General features: G+C 42.1%; 1 protein-coding gene across 13 annotated transcripts in view; it reads left to right on the forward strand.

Moving 5' to 3' along the window:
- FREM1 (FRAS1 related extracellular matrix 1) overlaps window positions 1–27,122 on the forward strand; it is a 148,837-nt gene that overhangs the window by 104,257 nt on the left and 17,458 nt on the right. For 7 of the 13 annotated variants that reach the window (XR_010382638.1, XR_010382639.1, XR_010382637.1 and 4 more), the window contains 6 exons: window positions 2,596–3,010; window positions 7,714–7,915; window positions 8,638–8,782; window positions 16,868–16,997; window positions 20,082–20,154; window positions 25,811–25,960. Coding sequence is in view for 4 of the 13 variants with exons in the window: in XM_010988170.3 (XP_010986472.2) it covers window positions 2,596–3,010; window positions 7,714–7,915; window positions 8,638–8,782; window positions 16,868–16,997; window positions 20,082–20,154; window positions 25,811–25,960 (1,115 nt within the window). In the remaining 9 variants the exon portion in view is untranslated. Of the gene's footprint in view, window positions 1–2,542; window positions 3,011–7,713; window positions 7,916–8,637; window positions 8,783–16,867; window positions 16,998–17,441; window positions 18,291–20,081; window positions 20,155–25,810; window positions 25,961–27,122 lie in introns of those variants that run through there. The other 6 variants (XR_010382643.1, XR_010382645.1, XR_010382644.1 and 3 more) reach the window with 6 other exon arrangements.

The following is a 27,122-nucleotide window of genomic DNA, read 5'->3' on the forward strand; positions in this document are numbered from 1 at the left end:
GAGTTGGAGATGTACTGCCTAGATCACACGGGTCACGCACACATAGAGAAATGTGGCCGCCTTGAGACTGAGCTCCGAGGACCCGGTGGGGCATTGCTGGAATTCAGAGACGAAGGTTGGATCAGATACTCAAATGGCAGCCCCCACCGAGGCTCCAGCCATCGCTGGAGCTTCCGCTTCACCTCCTTGCCCCTGCTCGCTGTCCCTCTCCGTCTTTCTCCTTCCTTCTTTGCCAGAATTTGACATGATTTTAATGGGGCACAAAGTCTTTAATTCCACAATTAATGCTGATACTGAAAATACATATCCTTTGGCTTAAATCTGTGCTAAACTGTAAATGGCTAGTTTAAAACTCTCCACGAGAGCACACTTTGACGGAGGGATCTGGTGGGGATTAGATACCACTTTAATGTGAAAGACGGCAAAGCGCGGGGAGTGAGCCGTGTTTCTGGAGGGGTGAAGTGGCAAAAGGGAGAAATTAGAGCCCCTGGGGGAATGGCTAGTCTCCTTACCTTACCTCAACTCAGATGATAGGCCCTGGGGAGGGAACAGGAAAACAATGGAATAAAGGTGTAATTCCATGAAGAGCTCTCCCTGAGAAACCAGCTATGATTTTTATACCTAAAAATGTATATTACTAGACCTTTGAAACTGCCAAGGTGACTAAGTAAAAAGTTGAAGAACACACACAAATATTTTTGTGAGTGTGCTTTTTTTTTCTTTTTTTAAAAAAAAATTACTGAGTTTTGCAAACACTTCGTGATCCAGCAATGAAATTGCCCTATTTGATTGGAATTTATTTATCAAAACATCAGCTTTACAAAAAGAGAACTGATGGTTTTGTTTTAGGGGAACTCTGTGATTTTGCTGAATCTACAATTCTAGAATTAATTCAGTATTCTTATTCCAACTGTAAAAATAATGCCGTGGGGGAAAAAAACGGGTTGTCTTCTTTAGGAGTCAAGGTGTGCAAAATGTTGAAACTGTGCTTTATTTGTCGTGTGTCACTTAGCACTTTTAACTTTTTGAATGGAGATTGCTTTTCCCATGCATCACATCCTATTCTCCTTGAAGGCAGTCTTACCAACTCGCTAATTAGAAAGCTCAAAAATTTTAGCCTCGCCTTCAAAGCACCATCTGTATCAACCAAGCTCATCTCCCTTCACTTTTTGTCCAGCTGCTCTTCTCCTGGAGCCCTTTGCCTCAGGCAGGCTGACTGACTCATCTGCTCACACAGCCTGGTTTCACGTTCCTTCATGTTCAAAAGCAAAGCATCAACCCTCAAACCCTGGAGGATAAGACACATTTTGTAAAGAATAAAAAACTTGGTAGTCAGATTTGTCAGATTAGGAGAATAAACACAAACCCATATCTTCTCTAGTCTTTAAAAAAAAAAAAACCCTCCAAAGGAAATTCTTATATAGTTTACTGGTGTATGCCATTACAGCATTTTTAGAGTTTTACGTCCATGGAATATGAGTATCTCTGTCCTTCGTGAATACTGTAAGTAACTGGTATGTGGAGAGGAATGAATAGATGCAAGTCTGTGATTATTTCAAGGTTTCTCTTGGCCCCTGGTTTGTCAGTTTCACTCGAGAGGAGTGATTTCCTAACTTCTGGGAGTTTTAATCGTCCATTTTGTTGGCTTACTTCCACGACAGTCTCAATTGTCCTTTCAAATAGAAATTACACATTGAAATAGTCTAAAGATCATTTCAGTTAGTATAATTTTGAGATCAGCAAGTGGTGGGTGGAATGTGAGTGAGTGATCAGTATAACCAGGAGCACATGATGGTATCACAAACCTGCAACTGCGAGAAAGATTTTGCTTGCCTTGGATTTGTATCATTTCCATTTTTTTCTTTATAGGTCTGCAGTGGTACTCAGGCGCCGCAACTCTTCCTTAATGGCCTGCTGAACCAGTATTTATGTTAAAAACTCTGCAAGAGCAGAAAGTGTGGGGTCAGAAGCCCTGGGTTCTCATCCCAGCTCTGTCTCCTCCCTGCCTTATGATCTCCTTGAATGTTTCTGAACCTTTCGGTCAAATTTTCTTTTCCTTAGAGTGAGGGAGTAATCTCTGTGCAATGTGACTGCGCCATCTCTTGCCAGGGGCCATTGTGGAGGCACAAGGGAAAATACCTGAATTGAGTGCGTTAGCCACATTTGGCCTAGTCAGCACTTTATTGGATGCGCTTTCATTGATCAGTCTTGAGAGTTTAGCTTGTGAAATTCTCACAAAGAACATACAGCTGCGAAAGCCTAGAAATGAGTGTACTCGTCAGAATCACACAGTGGGTCTAATCACACCCAGTAGGGGAGCCTGAGAAATACTGACACAGTTCGTCTGCTCTCTCATGTGAGTCTACAGTCAGTGCCGGGAAGACGTAGTCTGGGGGTTAGGATGGTCTTTTTGGTGTTATGTACTGACTAGTTTAACCCATAGAATGGTGTTCTTCTGAAAGCTCTGCCCTTGAGTTTTCGCTCGCGCCCCACCACGACGTGTCCTGTAGTAAAGGTGTGTGTTGTTATCATTTCATTCCAGTAGATGGTGACACGAGAATCCATGTTGAAGGCTGCCTTGCCTCTCTTTGCCAGATTCATCGTCAGCAATGGACTGCAGACCAGGCCCGGGGCCTTTGAGATCGCCCTGGAGGCCGTGGACAGAGCCTTACCCGTGCTGACCAGGAACGAGGGGCTGAGGCTGGCCAAAGGGGCCACCGGCCTGCTCTCCCCCGACCTCCTTCAGCTGAGCGACCCTGACTCCCCCGTGGAGAGCCTCGCCTTCGTCGTGGCCCAGCGCCCTCGGCACGGCCAGCTCCAGCTGCGGGGGGCGCTGCTGCTTCAGCACAACTTCACTCAGCGCGACGTGGACAGCGGCCGGGTGGCCTACAGGCACTCGGGAGGGGACGCTCAGACCGACCGCTTTACTTTTGTGGCCACAGACGGGACAAACCGAGGCTTTCTTGCAGATGGGAGAGTTCGGCAAGAACCTGTTTCATTCACCATCCAGGCAAGTATGACCAGTCCAGCTCATGGCCAGAGAAGTGGAGGAAATGACTTCAAGGAGAAGTAGTTCCTTATTTCCTTCCTCCTCTCATCCACACATGTAGTGTGCGTGTACAGCACGCCAGGCACTGAGCGAGGGACCATATTGTATGAACGAAGCAGATGGGGTCCCTGTGCCCGCACTGACGCCCGGCCTCAGTGGCAGGACAGAAAGGACCGAAACACGGGGGCTTTAGACTTAGACACACCTAGGCTGGAATTTCTGCTTTAAACATTTTAATATCGGTGTGCGCTTAAAGGAATTCTTCAATTCTTCTGATTCTACTTTTCCTTCTTTAAAAAACGCGCTTTACAGCCCAGCAGTGAGAATTAAATAAGATTAGGTACCCAAGGCCCTAGCCCATTGCCTGAAGTGCATTAGGTATTCAGTCTCCTGTAACTACGGTTTTAGTAGCTGACTGCGCTGTTATGTTGATGCTTATGGGTCCATGTTATCTACTGGCGTTTTAATACTTTTCAATTAAACACATGAAAACCTACAACGCCGCATCAGTGTTACACACACATTAATGATGAGGGAAGTCACTGGAGCAGCTCCAATTTTTGGAGTGTTAACTGCAGGTCGAACCCACTTTACATAAATCTCATTTAATGTTCATAAAAATCCTGTGAACTAGGTTTTACCATCTCTATCGTATAGACGTGCAGAAGTAATTTGGTCAGACACACGTAGAGCTCTCACGTCTTTCTGATCCCGAATGCTGTGTCCTTTCCGTGGCACCACACCTGCCACCGTTGTGTTGACTATTTGATGATTCTTTGAGGGCGTAATGTGTTTTCCGTTTTTCAGTCAAAACACATCAAGTACGTTCTGGCTCCCAAAGCCCTGAATCCACTCTCCTTGGATATGGTTCACCCTGTTTTACACACTTCCACCAGCAGCAAAAAAAGATATAAGTCTGTCTCTTAATTACGGGATATATTCTGATTATATAAAATAATAATTTTCCCTTGCTCGTTAGTCTTTGTCTTAGGGTTCTGCAGAGAAACAGAATCAATAGGATGTACATAGTTTATACACGTATCAGTTATGAGTGCGGGAGAGAGACTGATTTATGTTCAGGAATTGGCTCATGCAGTTGTGGGGTCTGACACATCCAAAGTCTGCATGGCAGGCCAGCAGCCTGAAAATTCCAGCAGGAGTTGATGTTCCAGTCTTGAGTCCAAAGGCGCAGTGTGAAGGCAGAACTCCTTCCTCTGCAAGAGACTTCTGTCTTCTCCCTGAAGGCCTTTATGTGATGGGATGAGGCTCACCCACAGTGTGGAGGGTAATCTGCTGGACTCCAAGTCTGCTGGTTGAAATACTAATCACATCTGATAAAAGGCCTTCACAGGAACATCTCTGCTGGTGTTTGGCCAAACCCTGGGCATCATAACCCAGCTAAGATGACATACATTTACCTATCACAGTCTCCACCTAAGGTGGGATTTGAGTTGAAATGTGGGGAGTTACGATAACACAGAGTGAGTAGGGAGGTCCAGAAAACGCAATGAAATTAGGAGGCACTGGGAGAAGAGAGCAGGTGTTGATGTTATTGGCACAGTATGTAAGAAGTACTCTGCACATAGTAGAATCACTGTTTCTTTTTTCTTCCATGTTTTCATTGTTGTTAGCTGCATCCCATGCTTCAGTCTGTTAATGTCTTTTTCTCAGCTCCTGGCTCCCCAGGCTCTATGGAGAAATGCCACTGTACTGTCCAACAGGAATAGTTTTCTGGTCTGTATGCTTGCAAATTTGTAGGAGTTATTAATTCTGAGTGCTGGCGTAAGGGTTCCTTCCTCCACTCCAGAACAGAGAGGGTGGTGACTGAAGAAAGTACCAGAACTTAAATCAGGTTTCTCCCAACACCAAAGTGATCTTAAAGAGCATGGTTATCATAAGGGAGTTCTCCCTTGGAAGTTGTAGCATTTACTGACGGGAAATTGTTGAATACATGTTGCGAAGTTTTTTTCGTTATAAAAGTGCAAGGTTTTCCTTGCCTATATGTAAACAAACAAACAAACAAAGCTCATCCACTCTTAGGGTCCCAACCTGGGTAACTGAGGGCAAAGCTATTGGACTGAAGCACAAGACACAGGTGTATTTTACTGATAGCAGCAGGCACCAGTCTGACATTTGTTTGGTCGGAAGTCATGTCTTTCTGACCGAGATTCTGCAGTCTTGCTACAATGACTCCTGTAATCTTCCTTTGACAGGGGACAGGGCTGGAGGTGATGGGGAAAGGACCGGTGTCATTGCTTCCCATGGTTTAGGCAAGTGTGAGCTGATTTTCAGTGCATTCAACACAAGTGATCATCAGGATGTAGCCTTAAAAAAAAAAAAAAAAAGTCTTGTACTCCAGTACTTCCTGCTTACTGAGTCAGAAGACCTGCTTTTGAAGAGGCTAGAAATTTAGTAGATTTAGTATACATTTTAACACAAAGTATGACCAAAGAAGACACACCCAGGGACCCTGTAACCAGAGTGTGGATATTAACACTTTTTAAAACAAATGATCACAACAGGTATTTACTCCTGTTTAAATACTTTTATTGTTAAGAAAAATATAATATTGAAAAAACTACCCTCAACTATCTACCAACTTCAAGGATTACTCACAAGGCTTGAAGTATTTTTAATTTTCCTCTCTTGTCATTGACCATCCTTCCTCTTGACTCCCCCAGAGCTCCTACCCCAAAGGCTATGATACCTGTTTGACTCCCCACCTCCCAGCCACCCTCTCAGCTCTGAGCTTGCCAGCCACACTTCTTTAGGAGAGAAGAATGACTGTAACTTATAAATATGTTAGTTGCTGTTTCAGCTTATGCAATCATTGTTTGTGGTAAAGAATTCATAAGCTACAGAAAAGGACAAGTAAAAAACAAAGTCCTTCACAATCATCCCATGGTCATTCATGGCTTCCTTCCAGTCTTTTATTCTGTGCAATAAAAAAATGGGATGACATTATATGTACTGTTATGCATAGTACCTGTTTCCACTCTTATGTTATAAAAATTTCCTCATGTCATTAAATCTTCCTTGAAAACATAATTTTTAAAGGCTGCATGGCACTCAGTCACAGGCAGAAATGATTTTTGATGTTTTGTGGAATTTCTTGTTAATTGCTATTATAAATTATATTTGAGTCAACCTCCATATATATACACTTTGTACATATCCGTTTCTGTAGAATATACTCAAAAAGTGAAAATTTTGGATCACTACATATGCATATTTTTAATTCTACATATATCTCAAATTTATATCCTGAAAATTTTCACTTATTTGCATTCCTACCAGCAAAATACAAAAATGCCTGTTTCTCCAAACATTTACCAACACGAGGTATGATTACTTTTTAAAATAAAAAGCTGCTTGCCAACTTGAAAGGAAATTTGGTGATGACAAAATTCCATCTAGAGTTACTCAAAGGAGAATTGGTAATTTTTCCCCATCCCACGACAGATGAACAGGTTTGTGTAAGTGCTCCCAGAATTTTGTCTGTGTCTGTATGAACATGTATATATGTTTGCTTTGAACAAAAATGGTGGTGTAGTCTCCTGTTCTGCAACTTGTTTGTTTGTTTTTTAGCAGTTAACACTGTTGTGGAGATTTTTCATTATCAGTTTACCCTACCTCTTTTTCTTTTTACTAGCTGGATAGTAGTTTATTACACCATCATACTCCCCCCAAATATATATATATGTTGTCTTATCATTGACACTCAGGTTTTATTTTGCTGCATTTACAACAGTATTATTTTGGGGGTAAAGAAAGTTAAAATTTGAATGAGTAGGCATGAGGGGAGCAAAGATAGTGTCCTTATCCCTGTTTCCTGGTATCAGTGATGAATTGTGCTAATCCATCCAAAAATGCCCCATCCCTAATCTGCAGGAGTCCTTTGTACGCTGGACTGAGCTCCATACTGCCCTTGAATGAGGCCCTTTGTGGTGTCTGAACCTATGTCCCTCTCCCCCTCATGAGTAATCGTTCACCACAGTCTTCACAACTTGAACCCACCTTAGTGATCTGTTTAGTTACCTGGTTCTCATTGTCAATGAAACGAAAATGCGAATACCTATAGGTAAGCATCTTTCACTTTTTTTTTTAACTGAGGTATGTTTATTTTCATTCAACATTTTCCCGTTTGAACAAAGACATGACAAGAAAAAAAAATGTTCAGTGCATTTGTAGACCACTGTAACTGTTTCTGTCAATCACCAAACCCTGGGAAAACCGAGCTGTCCTTCTGTGTAACTAACATTAAGTTTGCAATACAATCCTTGGGTCAGTTTTAATGCATGCATTCAACAGGTGTTTCTTGAGCTTCTTTTTATGTTTGGGCACTGGGCCAGGTGCAGGGAGTACGTACGTGGGGGGAAGAAGACATGGTATCTGCCCTCAAGGAGCTGATATCCTAATGGCGGAGTCAGACGGTGGGCAAATAAAGCTGGGTCAAAGTTTACGATAGAAAGTTGGCCTCCGTCCCAGGCACTATGATGTTTGTTGAGGATATTGCAAAAAAAGATAGTCTTTAGCAGAGATTTTAACATAGGAGGAGGATAAGGAATCTGAAATTGAAGAGAGTTTGTCATTGTTGAACCACTAAAGCCCTACGCAGATGAGAAGCCTTTGTGTAATGTTGTGCGTCATTATTGACAATTCAGGTGGACCAGTTGGACACAGCAGCCCCCTCCATCACACATTTGTATTCCCCTTCTCAAGTGGGGCTCCTGAAAAATGGCTGTTATGGGATTTACATCACGTCCCGCGTGTTGAAGGCATCGGACCCTGACACCGATGACGATCAGATCATCTTTAAGATTTTACGAGGCCCCCAACACGGACATCTGGAGAACACCACAACAGGTACTGCCTTCCTGAATCCCTGTAATCACTCACGTTAGGACACCCAGGGGCTGGCAGGGCTAGAGGGTAATTTAATTAAATGCAGGCCCATTTGGTGCACACTCCCCAGGGCTTACTGATAGATGCAGTTTATAAATCAATATTGGTGCTAAAGAGGGTTTGAAGCTGAGTTTTCCTAAATTCATCTTGGAGTGGGAGAAGCCAATACTGATACACAGCTGTTTATTGTTTACAACTGGCTATTGAAAAAAAAAAGCTGCGATATATTCACAGGAACACACATTGTCAGGACGAAATTCATACTTGTCACTCATTTTTTCCTATCATGACTTCTGAACAATGTCAGCTCATTAAAAACAAACATTTTGGTGTAATGTTTTCTCCGGATTATATATTATTTCTGCTTTATGAAAACAATGATCATTTTATGTCACTAAACAGGATGGTACAGAATTTTAGATTTTATTACCATATCTTCCTTCTTGCTCTCTATTTTTATATTTAATGTACAATACTTCTGAGACAAAGTAATTTCAAAGCCTAATTTAACTTCATTGAATTTGAGTTTTAAGATAGTTACATTATATTAATCTCTTTCAAAATATATACACTTTGGCTATTTTTAAAGATGAGTTTAAAATAAACTAGCTATAAAATTTTATCAGCTCTTAGCTAACGCTTTGTTTGATTACCCATGAAAATAATTTGCTTCTTTTTTGTAGGTGAATTTATCCATGAGAAATTTCGCCAAAAGGACTTAAACAGTAAGACCATTCTTTACATCATAAACCCATCTTTGGAAGTGAATTCAGATACCATGGAATTCCAAGTCATGGACCCCACAGGAAACTCTGCCACTCCTCAAATGTAAGTTCTTTTGCTCATTAAATAGTCCTGCATGTAATGTCCAGAATGTATCTGATTAGGAAAGTGAAATGTTCTTTTTTAAGCACAGTCTAAGAGGACAAACAGAACATTCCACAAGCTCATAGAGTTCATTTTGGAGAGGAAACTTCTATTACTACTTGATAATGGGAAAGCCAGTAGCTTTACAGAACATGGAAACATTAAAAAGCTCACTTGTGTAGAGCTAAGTCATTCATTCTATGCATGTAAATGCATATACACTTTCATACACACACAGGTTTCTGTCTTGACAATTCACCGGCATCTAGGACTAAGCTTGTGGGCTCATGTACAAATTGTGCAGCAAGAGGTCACTCTAGGACCATGTTAGTAACCACAGTCTCCTAAAATATTTAGAGCCGGGAAGAATGAGATTGTCAGGGAGGTTTAGCAAAACATCTTCTCTTCCAAAAACCCCAAAATACCCAAATGACCACTAGCACTGCCTTTGTAAGTTAATAAACCTCTCATAGGTAAGATGAGGACAGTGTGAAGAGGGAAACAGACTTGGGGAGGAATTAAATGACGGAGAAGTTGTGTAAAGTGTATGACCCTCAGAATAACGAGTAACAAATCCTCAAAATTAACAAGATTAACAGACCACAGTGATTTCATTCACTGGGTCCCCGTTCTGGACTTTTCTGGAAGGTATACCTTGAATAACTTACCAGCTGTCAGATGATCACAGAAAGTTTAGTCATAGCCCAGTTCTCCATGTGCTGTGTTTTTTTTTTTCTTTTTAAGTTTGATATCCTTCCTAGTCACCTCAAAGAAAAGTTGTTTATTTACCCTCATTTTAGTATTCACCCTATCCTAGTCCAACTACACGCTGTGAGGACGGCTTCTTTATGGAGCTTTTACCGCAGAACACGGGCAAAGGGAGAAAAGAAAATTGAGAAATTCGCCTCTACCCTCTTCATTCTTGCTTTTTAATCTGATCCTGAGTTGTAGTCCCAATACTCGCCAGCAGAGGTCTCTGTGGTCATTGTTAGAAAAAAAACGCATCCTTAACAAAACATGTTCCCAGGGTCCCACCTCTGTTGCCTCTAGTACATGGCCTAGATTTATAACTGCCATAGATTTTTTTCATTGAGTGGCTACTATATGCCTGGTACAAGTAGCCGGGAAGCAAGGAAGACCTGGTCCCTGACATTGAAATACGATCATGATGCTATAAAACTAAAACAGATGCCTACCTCGCATTAAAATGCTCTTGCCTAAGAGAAAGGATCCCTTGAGATTACAGTCTTTATAGGAAATATATTACCTACTTTGTTTCAGACAAGTATCTCTCAATTCTCAAGAAAATTTTTTTTAATCCTACTCCAAAAATACTAATAAATTGATTTCACTTGCTTTTTAATAGTTCAACTAAACACATAAGAGTATTAATCAGACTTGCTCCTGACCGAATGCTGACCACAGGTCTTCCACACTTGAATACAGTATAGCGGCCAGAGATTTGTTTTTTTTTCCCTGAAAGAGCTAAGTTGATACTGCTTCACCTGCATCCCCTTTTTATTCCTCATTGCTATTAAGGACATCGCTTTTGAAGACGATTTATGATTTTAAATAATTCCCTAGTTTATTGGAGAGTTACAGAATCTATAACTTTAACTGAGGCTTTTAAAATTGGCTCCTGCTTATAGTGGATACGTATTTCCAGGTACCTCTGCTGAGGATATTTCTAACTCAGCGTGCAGTGATTGAAACCAGGGGAACACAGTGCACAGTATGCCTACTGATCATCAATGCCAAAGTAACTTTGATTTGATTCTGACATATATTAAGGGAGGGCAAGGAGAAAGCGAAATTACTCAGTACTGATTTTATAAGTTTTGAAGGGTATAATTTTCCCTAACCTCATTTGTAAGTACATGTTTTTTGGAACAAGAAATGCTTTTTTTTTTTTTTTCCCCCAGTAGGAAACAATGTTATAAATAGTGGTCTGTCTTCCCAGGACAGTTAGCAAGACTGTAGATACATATATAGTATAAGTCACAGGCGTTTACAACATAGTTTTCTGCTCTATTTCATTGTTCTTCACTTAATCATCACAACCAGCTATAAGCTAGGTGCCGCCATAATCCAGAACTTACAGGTGAGGGGAGTGAGGCGCAGAGATAGGAGTAACTTTTCCAAGCTCATACAGCTGGTTCGTGAAGGAGCCAGGACGATTTAGGCCCAGGGTGTATGGCTTTCGAATGCGTGGTTTTCCTCGCTGCTCTAAAGGACTTCTCGCCTGCTCTTAGTGAACGTGCTAAGCTGACGTACCTCCCTTCTTTCTCTCCAGTCATTGGCCACCAAGGCAGCAAGAAAGGGGGATACTTACTCCTCAAGGGCCTTAAATACAAATTACAGGTATCAATATGAGTGTGCGGTCCAGGTCTAACACGCTGGGGATTATGGAATAATTAATACATGAAAAAAAGCACTGGACTTAGAGCCAAACAGCAGAGTTTGAGCTTTGGCTCTGCCATTGACCTAGGTTGGGCCTTAGTTACCTCATCTGTAAAGTGGAGACAGTACCATGGTTTGTTCAGAGGAACAAATGAGATAAAACGTATGAAAGCATCTTGTATGTTTAAAGTCCTTAGCAAACTTAGCCTGTGGGGGTGATTACTATTGTCCATTCATGTGGGTACAACAATTGACTGTTTGAAAAAAGTATTGCAGAGACATTTGGTGGCCAGTTCAGGGCTATCTCTAAAAGTTGACTCTGGGATGACTCACAAAGTGAACAGTTAATATGCTTATTAGTCAGTAAACTAAATGCTATGGAACTTTGTATGCTTGTTTGGCTTAGAATAGATTAATAGATAAATGTTCCACGTTTTTGAAAAGTGAAAACCTTCTGTAATAAAGCTGAAGGGACAAGGTGCAATCTGGAGCAGAAAGGAGGCTCTTTAAAGAACAAGAAGGACCTGTATTCAGTGGGGGTTGTCCCAGAATCTTGATTACTAGTGAGTTTTTGTACTTGTAGAATTCCTATAGAATATCAGTCCCGAAGGGTCAATAGATATCCCATGAGAAATGCTGTTAGGACATCTTGATGTAATCAAGTTATTGCCTGCTCTCTGGCATGCTGTTTAACTGCATCACGTCCCAGAATCATGAAGATGCTCGCATGCACTGGGACTCTTCCAGAGAGAGATATAATATGCAACATATTGCAACCTGATTTAACTGTAGAGCCCTGCCGTTCAATAGCTCATGGAACAAGTTTTTCATGGGATACATTTGGGAGACATTTTAATGTAAATAGAAATTATTGTATAACTGAAATCCATGGAAATTTGCATAAAGGTTCCGATTTGGCTCAGTGCCTAAATTTCAGGCACTGTGCTAGGTGCTTTCACATATGTTGCCTAATTTAATCTCCAAAACACAATCCTCTGAGGGTGATAAGGAAATCAGGCTCAAAGCATTTAAGTAATTGGCCAGAAGTCACTAAGTGAACGAGTGGCAGAGCCCACAGCACACCCTGACCACCTGACCACACAGTGAGTGCTCGTCCCGTGGGCTCGTGCCTTGGCGTGACTCGCTCACACGCTCATGTCTGTGCTCCAGCAGCAGTTTGAAACTCAAGACAGTCTGCAAACTAAGTTATAGGAGCCACATCATTCACCAAAATCAATTCTGCAGACTGCAGAATGGAGCCAGCTTCTGACCAACACAACACTTTCTTAACACATGCTCCATGTTGACCTCTTTCTTGTGCCCACTGGGGAAAAAGGTGATGTTCAAAAGAAAAGCTGACCCAGGCTGCAGGTCCTCACGACTCAGTGGCTGCCTCTCCAGCTGCTGCATGATCCCATGATCCCACAATCACTCAGAATCTTCTCCTCCCTTTGGCTACCCTCATCTACCTATTCTACTTTTCATCCTTGGCCTTAAAAGAGAAGGAACAACAACAAAAAAAAAAAATCAAAAAGAAAAGGAATCTTTAGCAGGCGAACTTGGCAATGTGTTAGCAACTTTTATGAAACACATTGGAGGGGAAGAGGTTGAAACCATTGGCTGGGTAAAGCTTTCACGTTAGCTGCAAGCCAGAACTTAAAATATTTGTCTCCAGACTAGATCTACGAAACCACAGCGGAAGGGAAGGGAAATAGCACTTATTAAGCACCCACTGTGTACAGGTGCTTTATACAGATTAACAGATTTTAATCTTCATCATTTGATGTGAGTGTAATTCACCTCATTTTAAAGATAATGAAAACTGAGGTCCAGGGACACTGAGTAACTGACCATAATGACACACTAATATGTGGTTGCAAGACGTGTCGGACTCCAAAGCACTTGTTTTGGGTACTCATTTTGCTGCTTCCTGGCCTAAGCGCTATTTCCCCATTATCATGAGAGAAAGACAAAAATGAAAACACAGGTGTTCGTAGCATCAAATTATGGAGCTTAATAGCATCCTCTTTGAATTGATTAAGTCTTAGACTGAATACTTGGAAAAATGTTTTTTAACAGTTCAATTTTCTTAAGTCATGTGCTGCTTGATTTTAAGTGAAGATCTAGTTATAGGACTAATTTAATCACAATTTTAGCTTCATAAAACCTTTCACTGAGAAACTCAAAGTGCTTAATGAGTGTTCATTAAAGTTCATTTAACCCCTTTGAAGTACAGACTCATTATTATTATACTCTGGGAAGTGAAGAAACTGAGGCATCCAGCAGCTAGGCACCTTTTTCACATACTCTTGTTAACCTAGATTAACGTCCCAAATCCCAAACCAGAGTCTTAATCCCAGATGTTTCTTTTGGTTCATTGTTCCTTCGTATAAATGAACCAAAATAAGAGAATGTGTATATTTTTTATTCTGCTTCAACACTATTGATATTTTGGGCCAGACGATTCTTTAATGTGGTCCAGGTGTGGAGGATGAGTTGGGGTCGGGACACTGCAGGATGTTAAGCAGCTTCCCTGGGCTCTACCCACTAAATGCCAGTAGCACCCCCCTCCTCTCAGTTGTGACAATCAGAGCTGTCTCTAGACACTGCCCAGTGTTGAGAAGCACGCGCATGCCTCAGAAAATAGCATGTAAGTGTGTTAAGAAATCATGATTTGTGGTAGAATGCTCTTTTATCAATGCCATCTTTCTCTCTAGCTAAAAATGTCCAATAATGGCTAATGAATCCAGGGTAAATCAGGGCTAGGAAAAAAAAAAAAAACATGTGAGGATCATTAAAATGTGAAGATTTGAACCAACCCTTGTCTCCATGTCACCTCCGCATCCAGAGCTCTCCAAACGTCTCTCCTGGGCTCCTGCCTCTGGTTACCTACATGATGCCAGGGGTGCAGCTGTGTGGCTTCTTGCAGGGAGAAGTCCCAGGGGATTGACTACGTTGCTTACTTTTCTTCCCGGTGTTTGTGTAGAGTTGAAGCAACCACAGTCTCAGGGTCGAGAGATCCCCTCAGATATAATACTGCAGAAAACAAAAAGCACGTTCAAACCGTGTGTCACACATACCCTATAGGAATGCAAGTGCTTCGTGATTTACGTTATTTTTCTGGCAAATATGTAGCCTGGCTTAAATTTCATGGCTTTTCAATCGATCTTTATTATTTGTAGGAAGTAGTCTTAAGGAAATAAAACAGAGCCTTGTGTCATGACAACCTTGCCCTCTAAGCATTCTGCAGCCTTCTAATGGCATGTATCAGGGGTATGCGTAAGCTTTCCCGAACACCAAGACCCTTAATGCTTTGAAGCTGAACCGCACTCTACACGACCCACTTCAGGGCATAGACCAGCAATCAGATCACATTTCACTCCGGGCCTCAAGGTCACCTGGACCTGCATAGCGACACTGAGGTTTTTTCCCCGTCATGGTCAGCGTTAGCAACGAGTGGATTCTTAGAACATTGGACATTGAGACTCATTTGAGCCTTACTGAGACTTAGCTGAAATCCATCCATGTTTATCTATTTGACTCGCTCCCACAGCCCCTCTTTCCTTCCTGCTTCGTCTTTCTGTCTTTTCTTCCCGTCCTTCTTGCTGATTATTTTCCTCCCTCGTTTAGCTGGCTCCTTCAGGAATTTTTTGCAACACGTTATTTCTATTGGCAGTTATAATATCCTTATTGCTTGTTATCTTTGATTCTTTAAGCATAGTTATTTACTTATTTCCTGATCTGTTGCATGTGAGATTTGAAATTAGTTGCATCAGAGACCCATGAGGGTCCCAATATTATATAAGGATTCTGTTTTCATGTCAAAATTTTACGAGGTCCAACATGCCGATAACAATGAATTTCATATCTATTGATTGAATAAACATATATGTTCATACAGATTCGCGAACCTCTGTAATAATTCCACGCTCCCCCACTACCCTCGTCCCACTGGCCCATGGTCAGTGGCGTAGGAGACAGTGCCACTGAGTTTGCTTTGCTAGTGAACTTAATCTATAGGGTGCGACTGTGACACATGATTAGTGCAAGGACATAAAGTGATTATTAGAGGATAAACTTACTCTCTAATATGAATGATCTCCTGGGAAGTCTGGAGAGCCCTGGGAAGTCTGTGAACTCCACACGAACACGGTAGCACCCAGACTTCCTAGTTCTGCGAGGGAAACAAAACGGTAAAAAGTAAATTTAAAAGTCTAGAGGAAAGAGCCTGCATCCAAGTGGAAGTCTGTGAATGCAGGAAGGCAAACCCCGAGGGTTTTGTAGATGGAGAATGAAAGGGGAACAAATAAAACAAAAGCAGTGGAAGTGTGTTAAATGGCCCTAGTGAAGATTGCTCCTGTCTTTTCTATGGCTGCAGGTTGCAGGGGGTAAAAAAATGTAAGAACATAATTGGAGAGAAATGTTTAGGTGAAATATTTCAAGTTTTCTCACCTCAAAAGGGGAACTACGCCAGGGTAAGGATAAAATTATAGCCCTCTGCTTGAGCTCCGGCAAGATCATGAGGCCCTGCAGCTGGGAAGAAGGATGCAGAGAAGGAGTAGGACATTTGGCTTCAGATCGGTGCTGGGAATTCCATCTCTGCTCTCAGTTAGCTTAGTCAGAGCTTTTTGCCTTTGAGCTAGTTACTTAACCTTTCTAAAACTTGGTTTTCTTTTCTGAAGAAGAGAAAAAGAAGGAAAGTACCTTCCATACTATGAGGATTAAAGAAGTCAATTTTCATCATCAGATGTTGGGATCACTAAATATGGTGCGGGGAAAAAAGACCACCCTCTCTTTATCGGGTTTATTCAGTTGTATAGCTGCCTCCAAGTTATATTAGTGTAGCCCTTTTATCTGCACAGGGGAAGGGACAGAGAACAGCTCTCACACACATGCACGTCTTAATTCCTAGGCACATCCTCAAAGATATCTTGCTATTAAACTGAACCCAAGTTTGGAGATGATCTGTGCCTGGAAAGAGGTCTTGTTGTTCCAATGAAGGAAGTGAAAAATAGGGGAGAAGACTTCATGTCAATGTCCTTTCCACGAATGAACATCTACTTGAGCTTAATACCTGCTCCTTTCCCTTCAAAACACTCAAATTCAAGCCCCCCCTTTTTTTTCTATCATTAATAACTGTGGCCTCTGATAGACTTTTAAGCTTATTTCTACATTTGTAAAATGGAATTTTAACACTTGCTGTGTCTACCTCGCAGCATTGTTGAGAGCATCAAATGAGATAATGTTAATAAATTTCTTTGTGAACTAATATGTACCAAACAAGTGGAAGGAACTTGTAGCTTCGGTGCAGGTTGATGAACCACCTCTACCACCTGATATGGACCATGGTTTAGTCTGGTACCCAGCAGACGGTCTCCACCACCATCTATTATGCATGTCTCATGATTTTTTATTTTTTATTGAAGTACAGTGTGTTGACAATATTTTTCGTTTCTGGTGTACAGCATAGTGATTCAGCTATGTATTTATATCTATATTCCTTTTCATATTCTTTTTCATTATAGGCCATTAAAAGGTATTGAATAAATTTCCCTGTGCTGCACAGTAGGACCTTGTTGTTTATCTAATGTATGTATAGTGTTTAACATCTCATGATTTTCTTTCTTCTTTTCCTTACTTGCGTAGTTTGGAACTGAAGTGGTCCCATATCGAGTGGTCACGGACCGAATATGAGGTCTGCGAGAACGTGGGCTTGTTGCCCCTGGAAATTACCAGAAGGGGAGATTCCATGGACTCGGCCTTTGTGAGTGTAAAGGTAACAACTCTAAACTGTGCACTTTCAAGCTAAAACTTAGGTTGCTGGTTGATGCCTTTGATTATTTCCTTAGAAAAGTTCATAGTAGTCAAGGAAATGTCAAGCTGCAGGAGTGTGGCTCTACCGCAGAGGCTCTAAGTATAAGATCCCACGTCCCTCCACCCTTTCTCTGGGTTCATTACCTCCTAGGTAGGATATTTCTAACCCATTTTTGGTTTCCAAATGTGGCCTTTAACTCTTGAAGTTGGAGATATGTCCAACCTAGTGAACTTGGGCCAAACTCTGCTTTAGAAAGGAAAATTGTATGGAAGTTTCAGTCCCCAGGTGGCTTTATCACAGCAGAATTATTTCCTGTGGTCTCAGCAGATGAGAAAAATCAGGAAACAAACCTATCTTAACGGTTACCCAAGCTGTGCAAATCTAAGAGACCGTATGTCAATACAGGCACCCTGAGATGGAAGGAATCTTCAGGAGCCACTTTTGGACCGGACACCTTGCTATTTCTTTCCACTGACATGGACCATCCGTGGCTTCTAGAATTGAAGGACGTTTTAGGAGTCACTGTAAAAACTGCACTTCACGAGGATGAGAGCATGAAATGCTTGTACATACTAGTGATGGTGAATGAGCCTTAAAGAGTCCCCTCTTCCATCTAAGGGAAAAAGCACTGATACTGGCCTCTGGGAGGCGGGGAGTGGCATCTCAGTTAAGTCTCAATTACAAGAATAAATTCAGATCACCCTCAGAGCCCTGTGCACGTAAATTCTACCGTCTCCAGGCTCAGTATTTCTCTCTCCGTTGGACATGGGCTCTTTTCCCCAGAACTGTGGTGCTTTATTGTCATTAAGGCATCAGATAACTTGGTGTCCCCTGTAATTTCCCAGCACATTGTTTATGGAAAAAGAAAGAATCTGCCTGGATGGTTTTCTGATCCCCTCCCGGTCCTCCATAGAAAGCACCATATGCTGTAGTCTGGAGTTCTGGGCCGCGTGCCCCTTCAGCGTGCCCGGTAGAAGGAACACGCGCGGTGTGGCAGGGAACCTTTTGTCTGCTTAAGCTGAGCGCACCCAGGGAGGCCGCCGGCCGAGTGTGCAGGCCTTCCTCACGCCGCCGGGGCCTTCAGGGACCAGCCTGCCCGGCGCTGCCTGCGGCTTTGTACCACAGCTTGTCAGCTGCTCGGCGAGAAGCGAGAGGAAAGCGCTTTTACCCTCTGCTGTTCGCCCTGGTTTGAATCGCGCACCTTCCGTGGACCGACTTCTCCGCGCACCCTGCCCCAGACCGACCCTTTCCCCGCGGAGGCCCCTGTAAACTCCGTGGCGGTAAATGCTGGGAACTGCACGGGCGGGAGCCGTGCGGCGAAATGAAGCCGCAGCGTGTGGCGCGGACAGGTGTGCAGCGGGCGGCCTTTGCAGTGGAAGGTTGTTCAGGAGGAGTTTGGTGCTGGAAGGAAAGAGTAAATGGGAGCTTGGGAGTTAATACCCTTCTCGAGCAAAATGTTCCCGCTGCAGACCACTGGCAGGTGTTAGGGCCTGTGGTGAGAAGTGGAGATGATGTCTGAGGCCATAGCAATGGGAATTTATACTTAATTTATACTTTTAATTAATGGAGGTACTAGGGACGTACTCTTCCATCTAAGGAAAAAGCACTGATACTGGCCCCTAAGGGGGAAAAGTGGCATCTCAATTAAGTCTCAATTACAAGAATAAATTCAAATCACCCTCAGAACCTTGTGCACGTAAATTCTGCCATAACCAGATTACCAGGACCTCATGCGTGCTAAGCACACGCTCTACCACTGAGCTGTACCCTCCCCACGGAGTTTATACGTTTTTAATTGTGCACTTCAGTCCTGTATAAGAAAGTGAAGAAGCCGATTAACCCCTTTCCTGGACATCTCGTTCGATGACCTCATTTCCAAGCCAGCCAAGGACACTATTCTTACATACTAGGCTCCCTTGGGGGGGAATTGAGGCCGTGCCTTCAGAGCCTTAAATCACCTGTCTTTCAGCCCTGGGGGTGCCGAGCAGGGGATCAGTCAACAATCTCTTCAAATTAGAGCAATTTTTTTTTAAAAATTGAAGTATAGTTGATTTACCATATTGTGTTAGTTTCAGGTGTACAGCAAAGTGATTCAGATACAGATATTTATATATATTCTTTTTCATATTCTTTTTCCTTATAGGTCATTACAAGCTTTTGAATATAGTTCCCTGTGCTGTACAGGAGGACCTTGCTGTTTATCTATTTTATATGTAGTGGTGTGAATCTACTAATCCCAGATGCCTAATTTATCCCCCTCTGCCCCTTCGCCTTTGGTAACCATAAGTTTGTTTTCTATGTTTGTGAGTCTTTCTGTTTTTAAGCCAGACAGAGAAAGACAAACCTCATATGATATCACTTAAAGGTGGAATGTAAAAAAATGACCCAAATGAACTTACTTAGAGCGATTTTTTTTTTTTTTAACAACTTCCCTGACGAAGCTTCTCAAGCCCTCGGTTCTGGGTGCTGATGGCCTTTGTGGGGCTGCTCACCGGGGCTGTCATCTCCATGGAGCCCTGTTTCGTGCCTGTGAAGGGGAATGGCTTCATCCAGACAGGAAGCCATCTGGTGTAAAGGCTTTCAGTGTCCTGGAGCTCGCAGGACACCTCCAGGCTGGTGACAGATCAGCACTCAGGCTGTCAGGAGTCCCTGCTTCTGCTTCTCTTCAGGGCCCCCTCCCTCACTGCCCAGGCACTATTTTAGAACCAGGTTGGGACAGAGAGAAGGCGATGAAATAAAAGAATTTTTATAACGAAGACAAAAATGCTGTTTAAAACTCATGTTCCTCCGATAACTGAAGCATTTATAAAGGAGAAGCAGAAAAATAAAAATAAAATGTTTTGCTTTTACTGCCATAGAAATTAGTCTTGAAAAACTTAACTTTAAGAAAGATGGATCGAAAGTGACTTATTAGAATAAAAAACACTTTATGTTAAAAACAGATTTAAAAGCCCGAGTTTAGTCTAGTAGGAGATTAGACTAGATATGTCTGCATTACAGAATATTTATTTTTATTTAAAAAAAGACGTTTGTTTCCCTCTTCAGGTCAACCAAGTGTCAGCTACAGTTGGAAAAGATTTCACCACAACTCCATCTAAGCTGATTCAGTTTGACCCAGGTACGTTTTTTGTCTACAGTGTGTTTTTGTAAGAAAGTCTGGAGATTGTGGAAAAGAGAGAATATTATGGAACGTCAGCCAAGGAGAAACTCCTCAGGTAACAGAATCACCGGCTCCAAATGCTTATTTAAAGTGAGAAGTAAGATCATCACAAACAAAAGATATAAAATATTAAAGTGAAAAAAAGTAATTAAAAAAAAAAGTAATTTAAAATGTTATTAAAGGTCTGACACAAAGCTGAAATTGTGTAATTGCTTCATATTTGATGGAAAATTTCAGAATGTTATATTCATAGGGCATTTCTAAATTACCTCTCTTGGTTGATATGAGCAGATTCTGGGGGAAATTACTATTTAGTTAAATAGCACATATTTAGTTTTAAGCCTCTGGAAAAAAGTCTGCTGGGTGCAAAAGGGAATACAGAAGCCTGGGGCCTGCTCCCAAGGATGGTCTCTCCTGTGGGAAGTACAGACATGAAAACCACTCACTCATGGTACACTGAGACCCCAAAGATGCGCCATTGTCTGGCTAAGAAAAATCCTGGAAGACTTCCTAGAGGAGATGGTATTCTGAGCAGCTGACAGAGGAAGGGGACTTGAGACTGAAGGACAGACAAACTGGAGCCACGCCCTCTTTCCCTGGCTCCTGCAGATGGGGCCAGTGGCTTTCCCTCACTGCACTGCCTGGTTCGCTCTCTTTCCCTTGAGTGTGGGATGGGCCTGTGTCACCCAACCACGGGCAAATGGAAGAGGCCTTGAGAAGCAGCCAGGGCTTGTGATTTTGTGCTGTCCTTCCAAGGAGGTGTTCTGCACTCTGAGGACACGCCACCAAGTCAAAATTTTGCCCACTGCCTGCCACTAACACGTGATGTTTTGGGCAAGAGCAAAACAAAATGGCCTGAATACCATCACCACTCCAAAACTGACAACCTTACTGTTAAACCTAGAAAAGAAAGGCCTTTCTGCAGCTCACCGCAACTTGTGTGATGTTTGATGACTGTGTTAGTTTGCTGGGGCTGCCCTAACGAAGTACGGCAAACCAGGTGGCTTAAAGGCAGAACTTTATTTTCTCACAGTCGTGGAGGCTAGAAGTTCAAGGTCAAGGTGTCAGCAGGGATGATTCCCTCTGAGAGCCGTGCGGGAGAATTGGTTCCAGGCCTCCCTTCCATGCTCTGGCGCTCTGCTGGCATCTCTGGCCTTCCTTGGCTTCTGCCTCATCTCCTGATCTCTGGCTTCATTTCCATGGAGTGTTCTCCTCGGGTGTGTGTATATCTGTGTCCAAATTTCCCCCTTCTATGAAGACACCCGTCATAATAGATTCGGGAGCCGCTCCACTCGAGTATGACTTCATCTTAGTTACGTCTGCAATGACCTTTTTTCCAATAAGGCCACATTCTGAGGTCCTCAGAGTTAGGACTTCCACATATGGATTTTTGAGTGACGCAACTCAACGTACAGCAGAGAGCCTTGCATTTGACGTGCAACAACCCAAATATTGTTATTGGCCTCCTTCCTGTGATATTTAAGTTTCTGACTTGCATACGTTTGTTCCTCAGACTGACCACCCTTGGTGAGGAGAGCCATTCTCACGATGTAGTTGAAATTTACCCTCGGGCGGCTGCAGGCTCTTGTTCTGGTCGACCCCAAGATGAAAGTTGAATGTGTTTGCACTGTGCCTTTTATGTACTTCTGATTAAGGCAGTTCCAATCTTTCCACTTTTTGAGAGGCAAGGGTCTTTATCATTTGTCATCTTGATTATTTGAAGTCTGTTTGTCACAAGATTGGGAGTGATTCTGGCTTTCGGTCGATTTTGAGCAGTCCACCGGGTGCTCTGTTTGGATTGGTAAGACCTAGAACCCATCACACTGGAGGAGTCTGAAAGCTACTTCTTGGAGATTCCGCAGGCTGAGAGAAGTACCCATTTGTCTAGAACAGTTTACATGCTGTTTTGAGCAGATACTAAAGACTTCTGTGGGCTCTAAATAGTCATGATTCTAGAGATTACTTAGACATGTTAAGAAAATAAATAGAGCTTATAAATTAGAAAGAAACTCTTGGTGGTTCATGGTTTGTGAACAAGGTGCAAAGTATTTGTGAAATCACTGAGATCATAAACAATTTCGGAAGGCTTGAACTGGCCCCCTGTTCCCATAAAACAAAAGGTGCTCCAGGGAAATATACACAAGATCTTACGGTAGCTCACAGAGAAAGGAATGTGACAATGTATATATATATGTTCATGTATAATTGAAAAATTGTGCTCTACACTGCAATTTGACACAATATTGTAAAATGATTATAAATCAATAAAAAATGTTAAAAAAAAAAAAAAAGGTGCTGAAGAGGAGAGAGAGGTGCCAGGTTATGCAGACATAGCCTACTTTACAGTGTGAGTTAATTCCTGGTTATTTTCCTGCAGAACAGATTTTGCTGTTGCTTATTAGCCAGAAACCGTTTTATAAGCTGACCTCCTCAGCTTAGAATGTTTCTGAGAATGTTCAAGTTCCCCCATCCACAGGGCCTGTGAATACTTTTTTGCTCTCTAAAGTCCTTGCCTCTTTCAGATCTGGTGTCTTCATCCCACCCCCACCCCTTTTACCCAGAGCCTTCGGTTCATTTTGTTAAAAACAGCAGCTTCCATGACTGATGAAGAGACAGGGAGTGAGAAAGCAAAGGCAGTGGGACACTATAAGGTTTGAGATCTCTTGGAGGTGTTTGAGATCTCTTATAAACTGAAGAGACACAGAGGGACTTCTCAGTCTAGTGACCTATTCTCAAGTAAGCTTGCCTCGTGACTTCGTACCAAACCAAAAATGAACCCTGACTACTTTGCATTCAGCCATTGTGACTAACCTCGAGTTGAAGTGCAGATATTCTTAAGAAAATGATTGTTTTCCTTTGAAATATGTGTTCTTGAAAGGTTTGCTGCATTCTTAATTGAGACTTCCTCGTGACTGAGAGTCAAAATGTTTTCCAAAGGAACAGCTCTCTGATGTGGCATTTGCTAAAAAACATTGAGAAAAATGTCTTTCAATAGCAAAATCTGTTTTGCAGGAAAATATCCAGGAATTAACTCACTCTGTAAAGTAGGCTATGTCTGCATAACCTGACACCTCTCTCTCCTCTTCAGCACCTTTTGTTTTATGGGAACAGGGGGTCAGTTCAAGCCTTCCGAAGTTGTTTATAATCTCAGTGATTTCACAAATACTTTGCACCTTGAAGGTGGGAGAGGAAGGAAAAAGAAAAACTAGAAAGTTCTTATGTCTAATCACATTAGCCTAAAAAAAGTTGGTCCTAGGTGCACACCTGGTAGACATAACAAAGTTGAAATGCAGGCAAACAAATCAGAAGGACTTCAGTGAAACTTGGAGTAGATTTTCTCTAACCATCTGGTTCTACTCCATAAGCTTTTACAAAAACTTTAAGGTTTTTTTTTTTTTTTTCTTTTTTTAGAGGGGTTGTGGAGTGGGGAAGGGGTACTACCATTAAAACATAATACTTCTCAAAATAAGAAGGCACTTGGTTGGGGCTTGGAAATACTTTTTTTGTATTGGATTTTTATTTGAATAATACTTAACTTGATGGGCTTTGAGAGTCAAAACAGTTCTCTGGATATTAAAAATCCTAGTGTTTGTATCCTTTCTTTTTGTCTAGCCTCTTGTCTCTCCCTGCCAGTTTTATTACAACAGCTACCTCCACGGTCTCCCAACTTCTAGCCTCTCCGCATGTCTTCCTTGGGCCCCTGTCTTCCGACATAACTCTTTTCAGTTTCACTTTTCTAAGACATCCATTTTCAAGAGCCTTCCCTGTTACCTGGGGTTTCAGGTCTGAATCTGACCCTCTAGTGTCCAGGGCTCCCTGCAGTCTGGCTACAAACCGCCACTGCAGCCTTATCCCCTCTGTTCCCTGCCGGGCCTTCCCTCCTCCCGCCTGCTCGTCTGCTCAGCCTTCCTGATAAAGGCCTCTGCTTCCACTGTCTGAAGTTGCCTGAGTTGTTTTCCTGGTTCCTCCCTCCAGATCCTTCTGACTCTGGAGCCCACATACATGTAGAATTTACCATCGATTCTGTATCTTTTGGTAGCTAATTATACATAGCTTGGAATGATGGACACTTCTGGGATTTACATCTTGTCTCTTCAAGAAGGTTTTTTAAATTCCTTTATGTCAGGGCTTGCTTATGTTATCACACCTCTGATATTCTCTGCAGAATCCACCAGAAGTAAGTACCTAGTCAATACAAAATATATATGTTGATGGACTGATTCACCCATTCGTGAAGTGGGAATTACATGGTTTGTAGTAAACGCTTTAAATCCTGTCTTGTAGAGACGATGTTAGCCTATTTTTTTAAATAACATTATTTCAAATACACTTAAATTTTCCCTTTAAGTGCAGCAAAAAGTAGGATAAGTGATCAGTTTTCTATTTCCATTAGATTCTGTTGGAGATGGGTGAGACTTTGATTCCATCATGAAATCTGTAAGCAATACAGCTTCGAGAAGGAGGTTATCACTTAGATGGCACAACTGAGAGGCGTGAATCAGTAGAAAATGACCTGCAAGGAGAAAAGAACCCAGATTTTCAGAAGAGAGGACTAGGGGGAAAAATGTGTAACTGCTTATACAGATGGGTTTATGGGAGTAAAAGCACTCAGATAGCTAACAAGTAAATGACAGAGTCAAGTTTTCAAAACTTAGTCCTAGAAAGTTAAACCATAGGCTTATTTTCCCCCCTTAAAATTGAGCCATCTTTTCCACTAAACAGTACTTTCTTTTCTTCCTGCCAACTCTTTTTCTTCTAAATAAACTCACGGGGGGTGTCCCGTTACCCACATCATGGAAACTGGTCAGGATTCGACAGTCTCAGAAGTTCCTTCCAGCTTTAATAGTTTGTGTTTCAGGGATTGCTTTGAGTCCCGTCTTCATGGTGACAGGATGGCTGGGGATACGTTTGTAACATCAGAGCCATTGTGTGTTAAGTTCACAAAGTTGCTGTGAACCAGGCTTGATTGTAACTCCATGAACAGAAGTAGACAGAGAGAGAGAAGAAAAAATTGGCTCATTCTATTTCTAGAACCCCCCAGCCCATAAATTCTCTGTAGGAGGGTATCAAACTGCTGAGTATTACATCCGCAGAAAGAGCATTTGCAGGCCGCACGGACCTCGGGAAGCAGGGCAGCCGATGGAAGCAGCTGTCGTTAGAAATCAGTCATTTCAAGGGTTCCGTGCGTGGCTTGAAGCACCATCTAGTAATCACTTCTGACTGTCTGCATCAACATCTTGAGATTTTTAAAACTATTAATATTTTAAGATGGCAGTGCTTGTTTATTCTTAAGAAGAGAAGGGGCAGGCCAGGAAAAAATGAAGTCTTGGATCGCAACTCCTAAACCAGTTTTTGTTCAGCCCTTGTCTAACGCAGCTTACTTTTTTGTTACAGTGTTTGCATTTAAACAGGAATCATCATTGTCCAGGAACAATGTGGTCTTTTAATATTATTTGGGAGAACAGCACGCCTTCAGTGAGTTGGTTGGTAGCAGTACAATAGCTCACTCAGGCTACTGCAGCCTAGCTGCAGACATGTTAATTAATATATTTCTCTGACACCTAGGTGATTGAAATAGCAATTAAAGAGTAATTAAAATGTTTACTTCTTGTAGGAATGTCAACTAAGATGTGGAATATAGCAATTACCTGTGACGGATTAGAGGAAGATGATGAGGTCTTTGAAGTAATTCTGAACTCCCCTGTGAATGCCGTTCTTGGCACAAAGACAAAAGCTGCAGTGAAAATTTTGGACTCAAAAGGAGGTATTCTTTTGATCCTCATCTTGAAATCAGGAGCGGTCCTGGCGCTGTAGCTGCTTGCTTTCAACAGCCAGTGTGCTTGATAACGCCTTCAAATCAAAATGCTTAATTTCTTGTCAAGAAAGCAACCTCAGTCGTGATGTGGGCCCTTTATTCTGGTTTCTGCTTCATGTGGTTTTCCTCCCGCTAAGAGCGATCATTTGAGAAAAGCAACAAGTCAGTGCCTGGTTGGTTTTTTTTTTTTTTTTTCCTCCTACCCGTTTGTTGTTCTCACCAAGGGGGAAACAATGTCGGTGAGAATCTATCGACAATTATCCCCCCCCTCAGAGTTTGTAGGGCTGTAATTATCTTCCTCTGTTAAAGAGAGCTCTTAATGCCTAAAATTTGAGCCCCCACTGTAGTGTGACCAGGAAAATTCGGAGAGAGGAAGGAATCAGAGAAAAATAGGTGTGAAAGATGCAGCTGGCCTGGGGTTTCAGGAGCAGCTGGAGAATATTAATGAGTAATCTTGGGTTGCACAGCCAGGGAGGTCCTGGGTAGTACGTGCTGGAGAGCAGCCTGTGAACCAAGTAAAATAAGGACCACCCGGAGGGGGGAGGGTATAGCTCAAGTAGTAGAGCACATGCTTAGCATGTACAAGGTCCTGGGTTCAATCCCCAGTACCTACTCGAAAAATAAGCTAAACCCAATAAGCTCCCCCCACACCAAAATAAAGTAATTAAATAATACAATAATAAATAAGTAAAACATTTAAAAAATAATATAAGGACCAGCTGAAGGCTTTGGTGCTCTGAGTTTTCTTCCTGCCAGATACCTTCTATGTATTTGTCTATTTGCATTTGGCGAGTGTCCAGTAACCATGCCCGGTCTTACAGCCCTGTTTTACACCTGTCTTGGCCTGTGGGCCATGTGTTTTTCTTACCTGAAACTTATTGTCTTTTCTTCTCTTTCTCACCCTGTAATAAAAATAGCCAGTCTCCTCCTTCCTTTACCATAACTAGATTTCCACAATATCTCTCCCCACCTCCTTTCCTCACCAAACTCATTTCTTTTTCGGTTGAATTTTCCGATTGCCTGAAGTACATAAATACACGGAATACACGCTTTACACGTGAAGTATAAAATAGCCAGACAAGGCTTCTGGGTTGAGACTTTTTTTCATACT

This window comes from Camelus dromedarius, chromosome 10 (genome assembly GCF_036321535.1).
Source record: "Camelus dromedarius isolate mCamDro1 chromosome 10, mCamDro1.pat, whole genome shotgun sequence".
Taxonomy (NCBI): Eukaryota; Metazoa; Chordata; class Mammalia; order Artiodactyla; family Camelidae; genus Camelus; species Camelus dromedarius.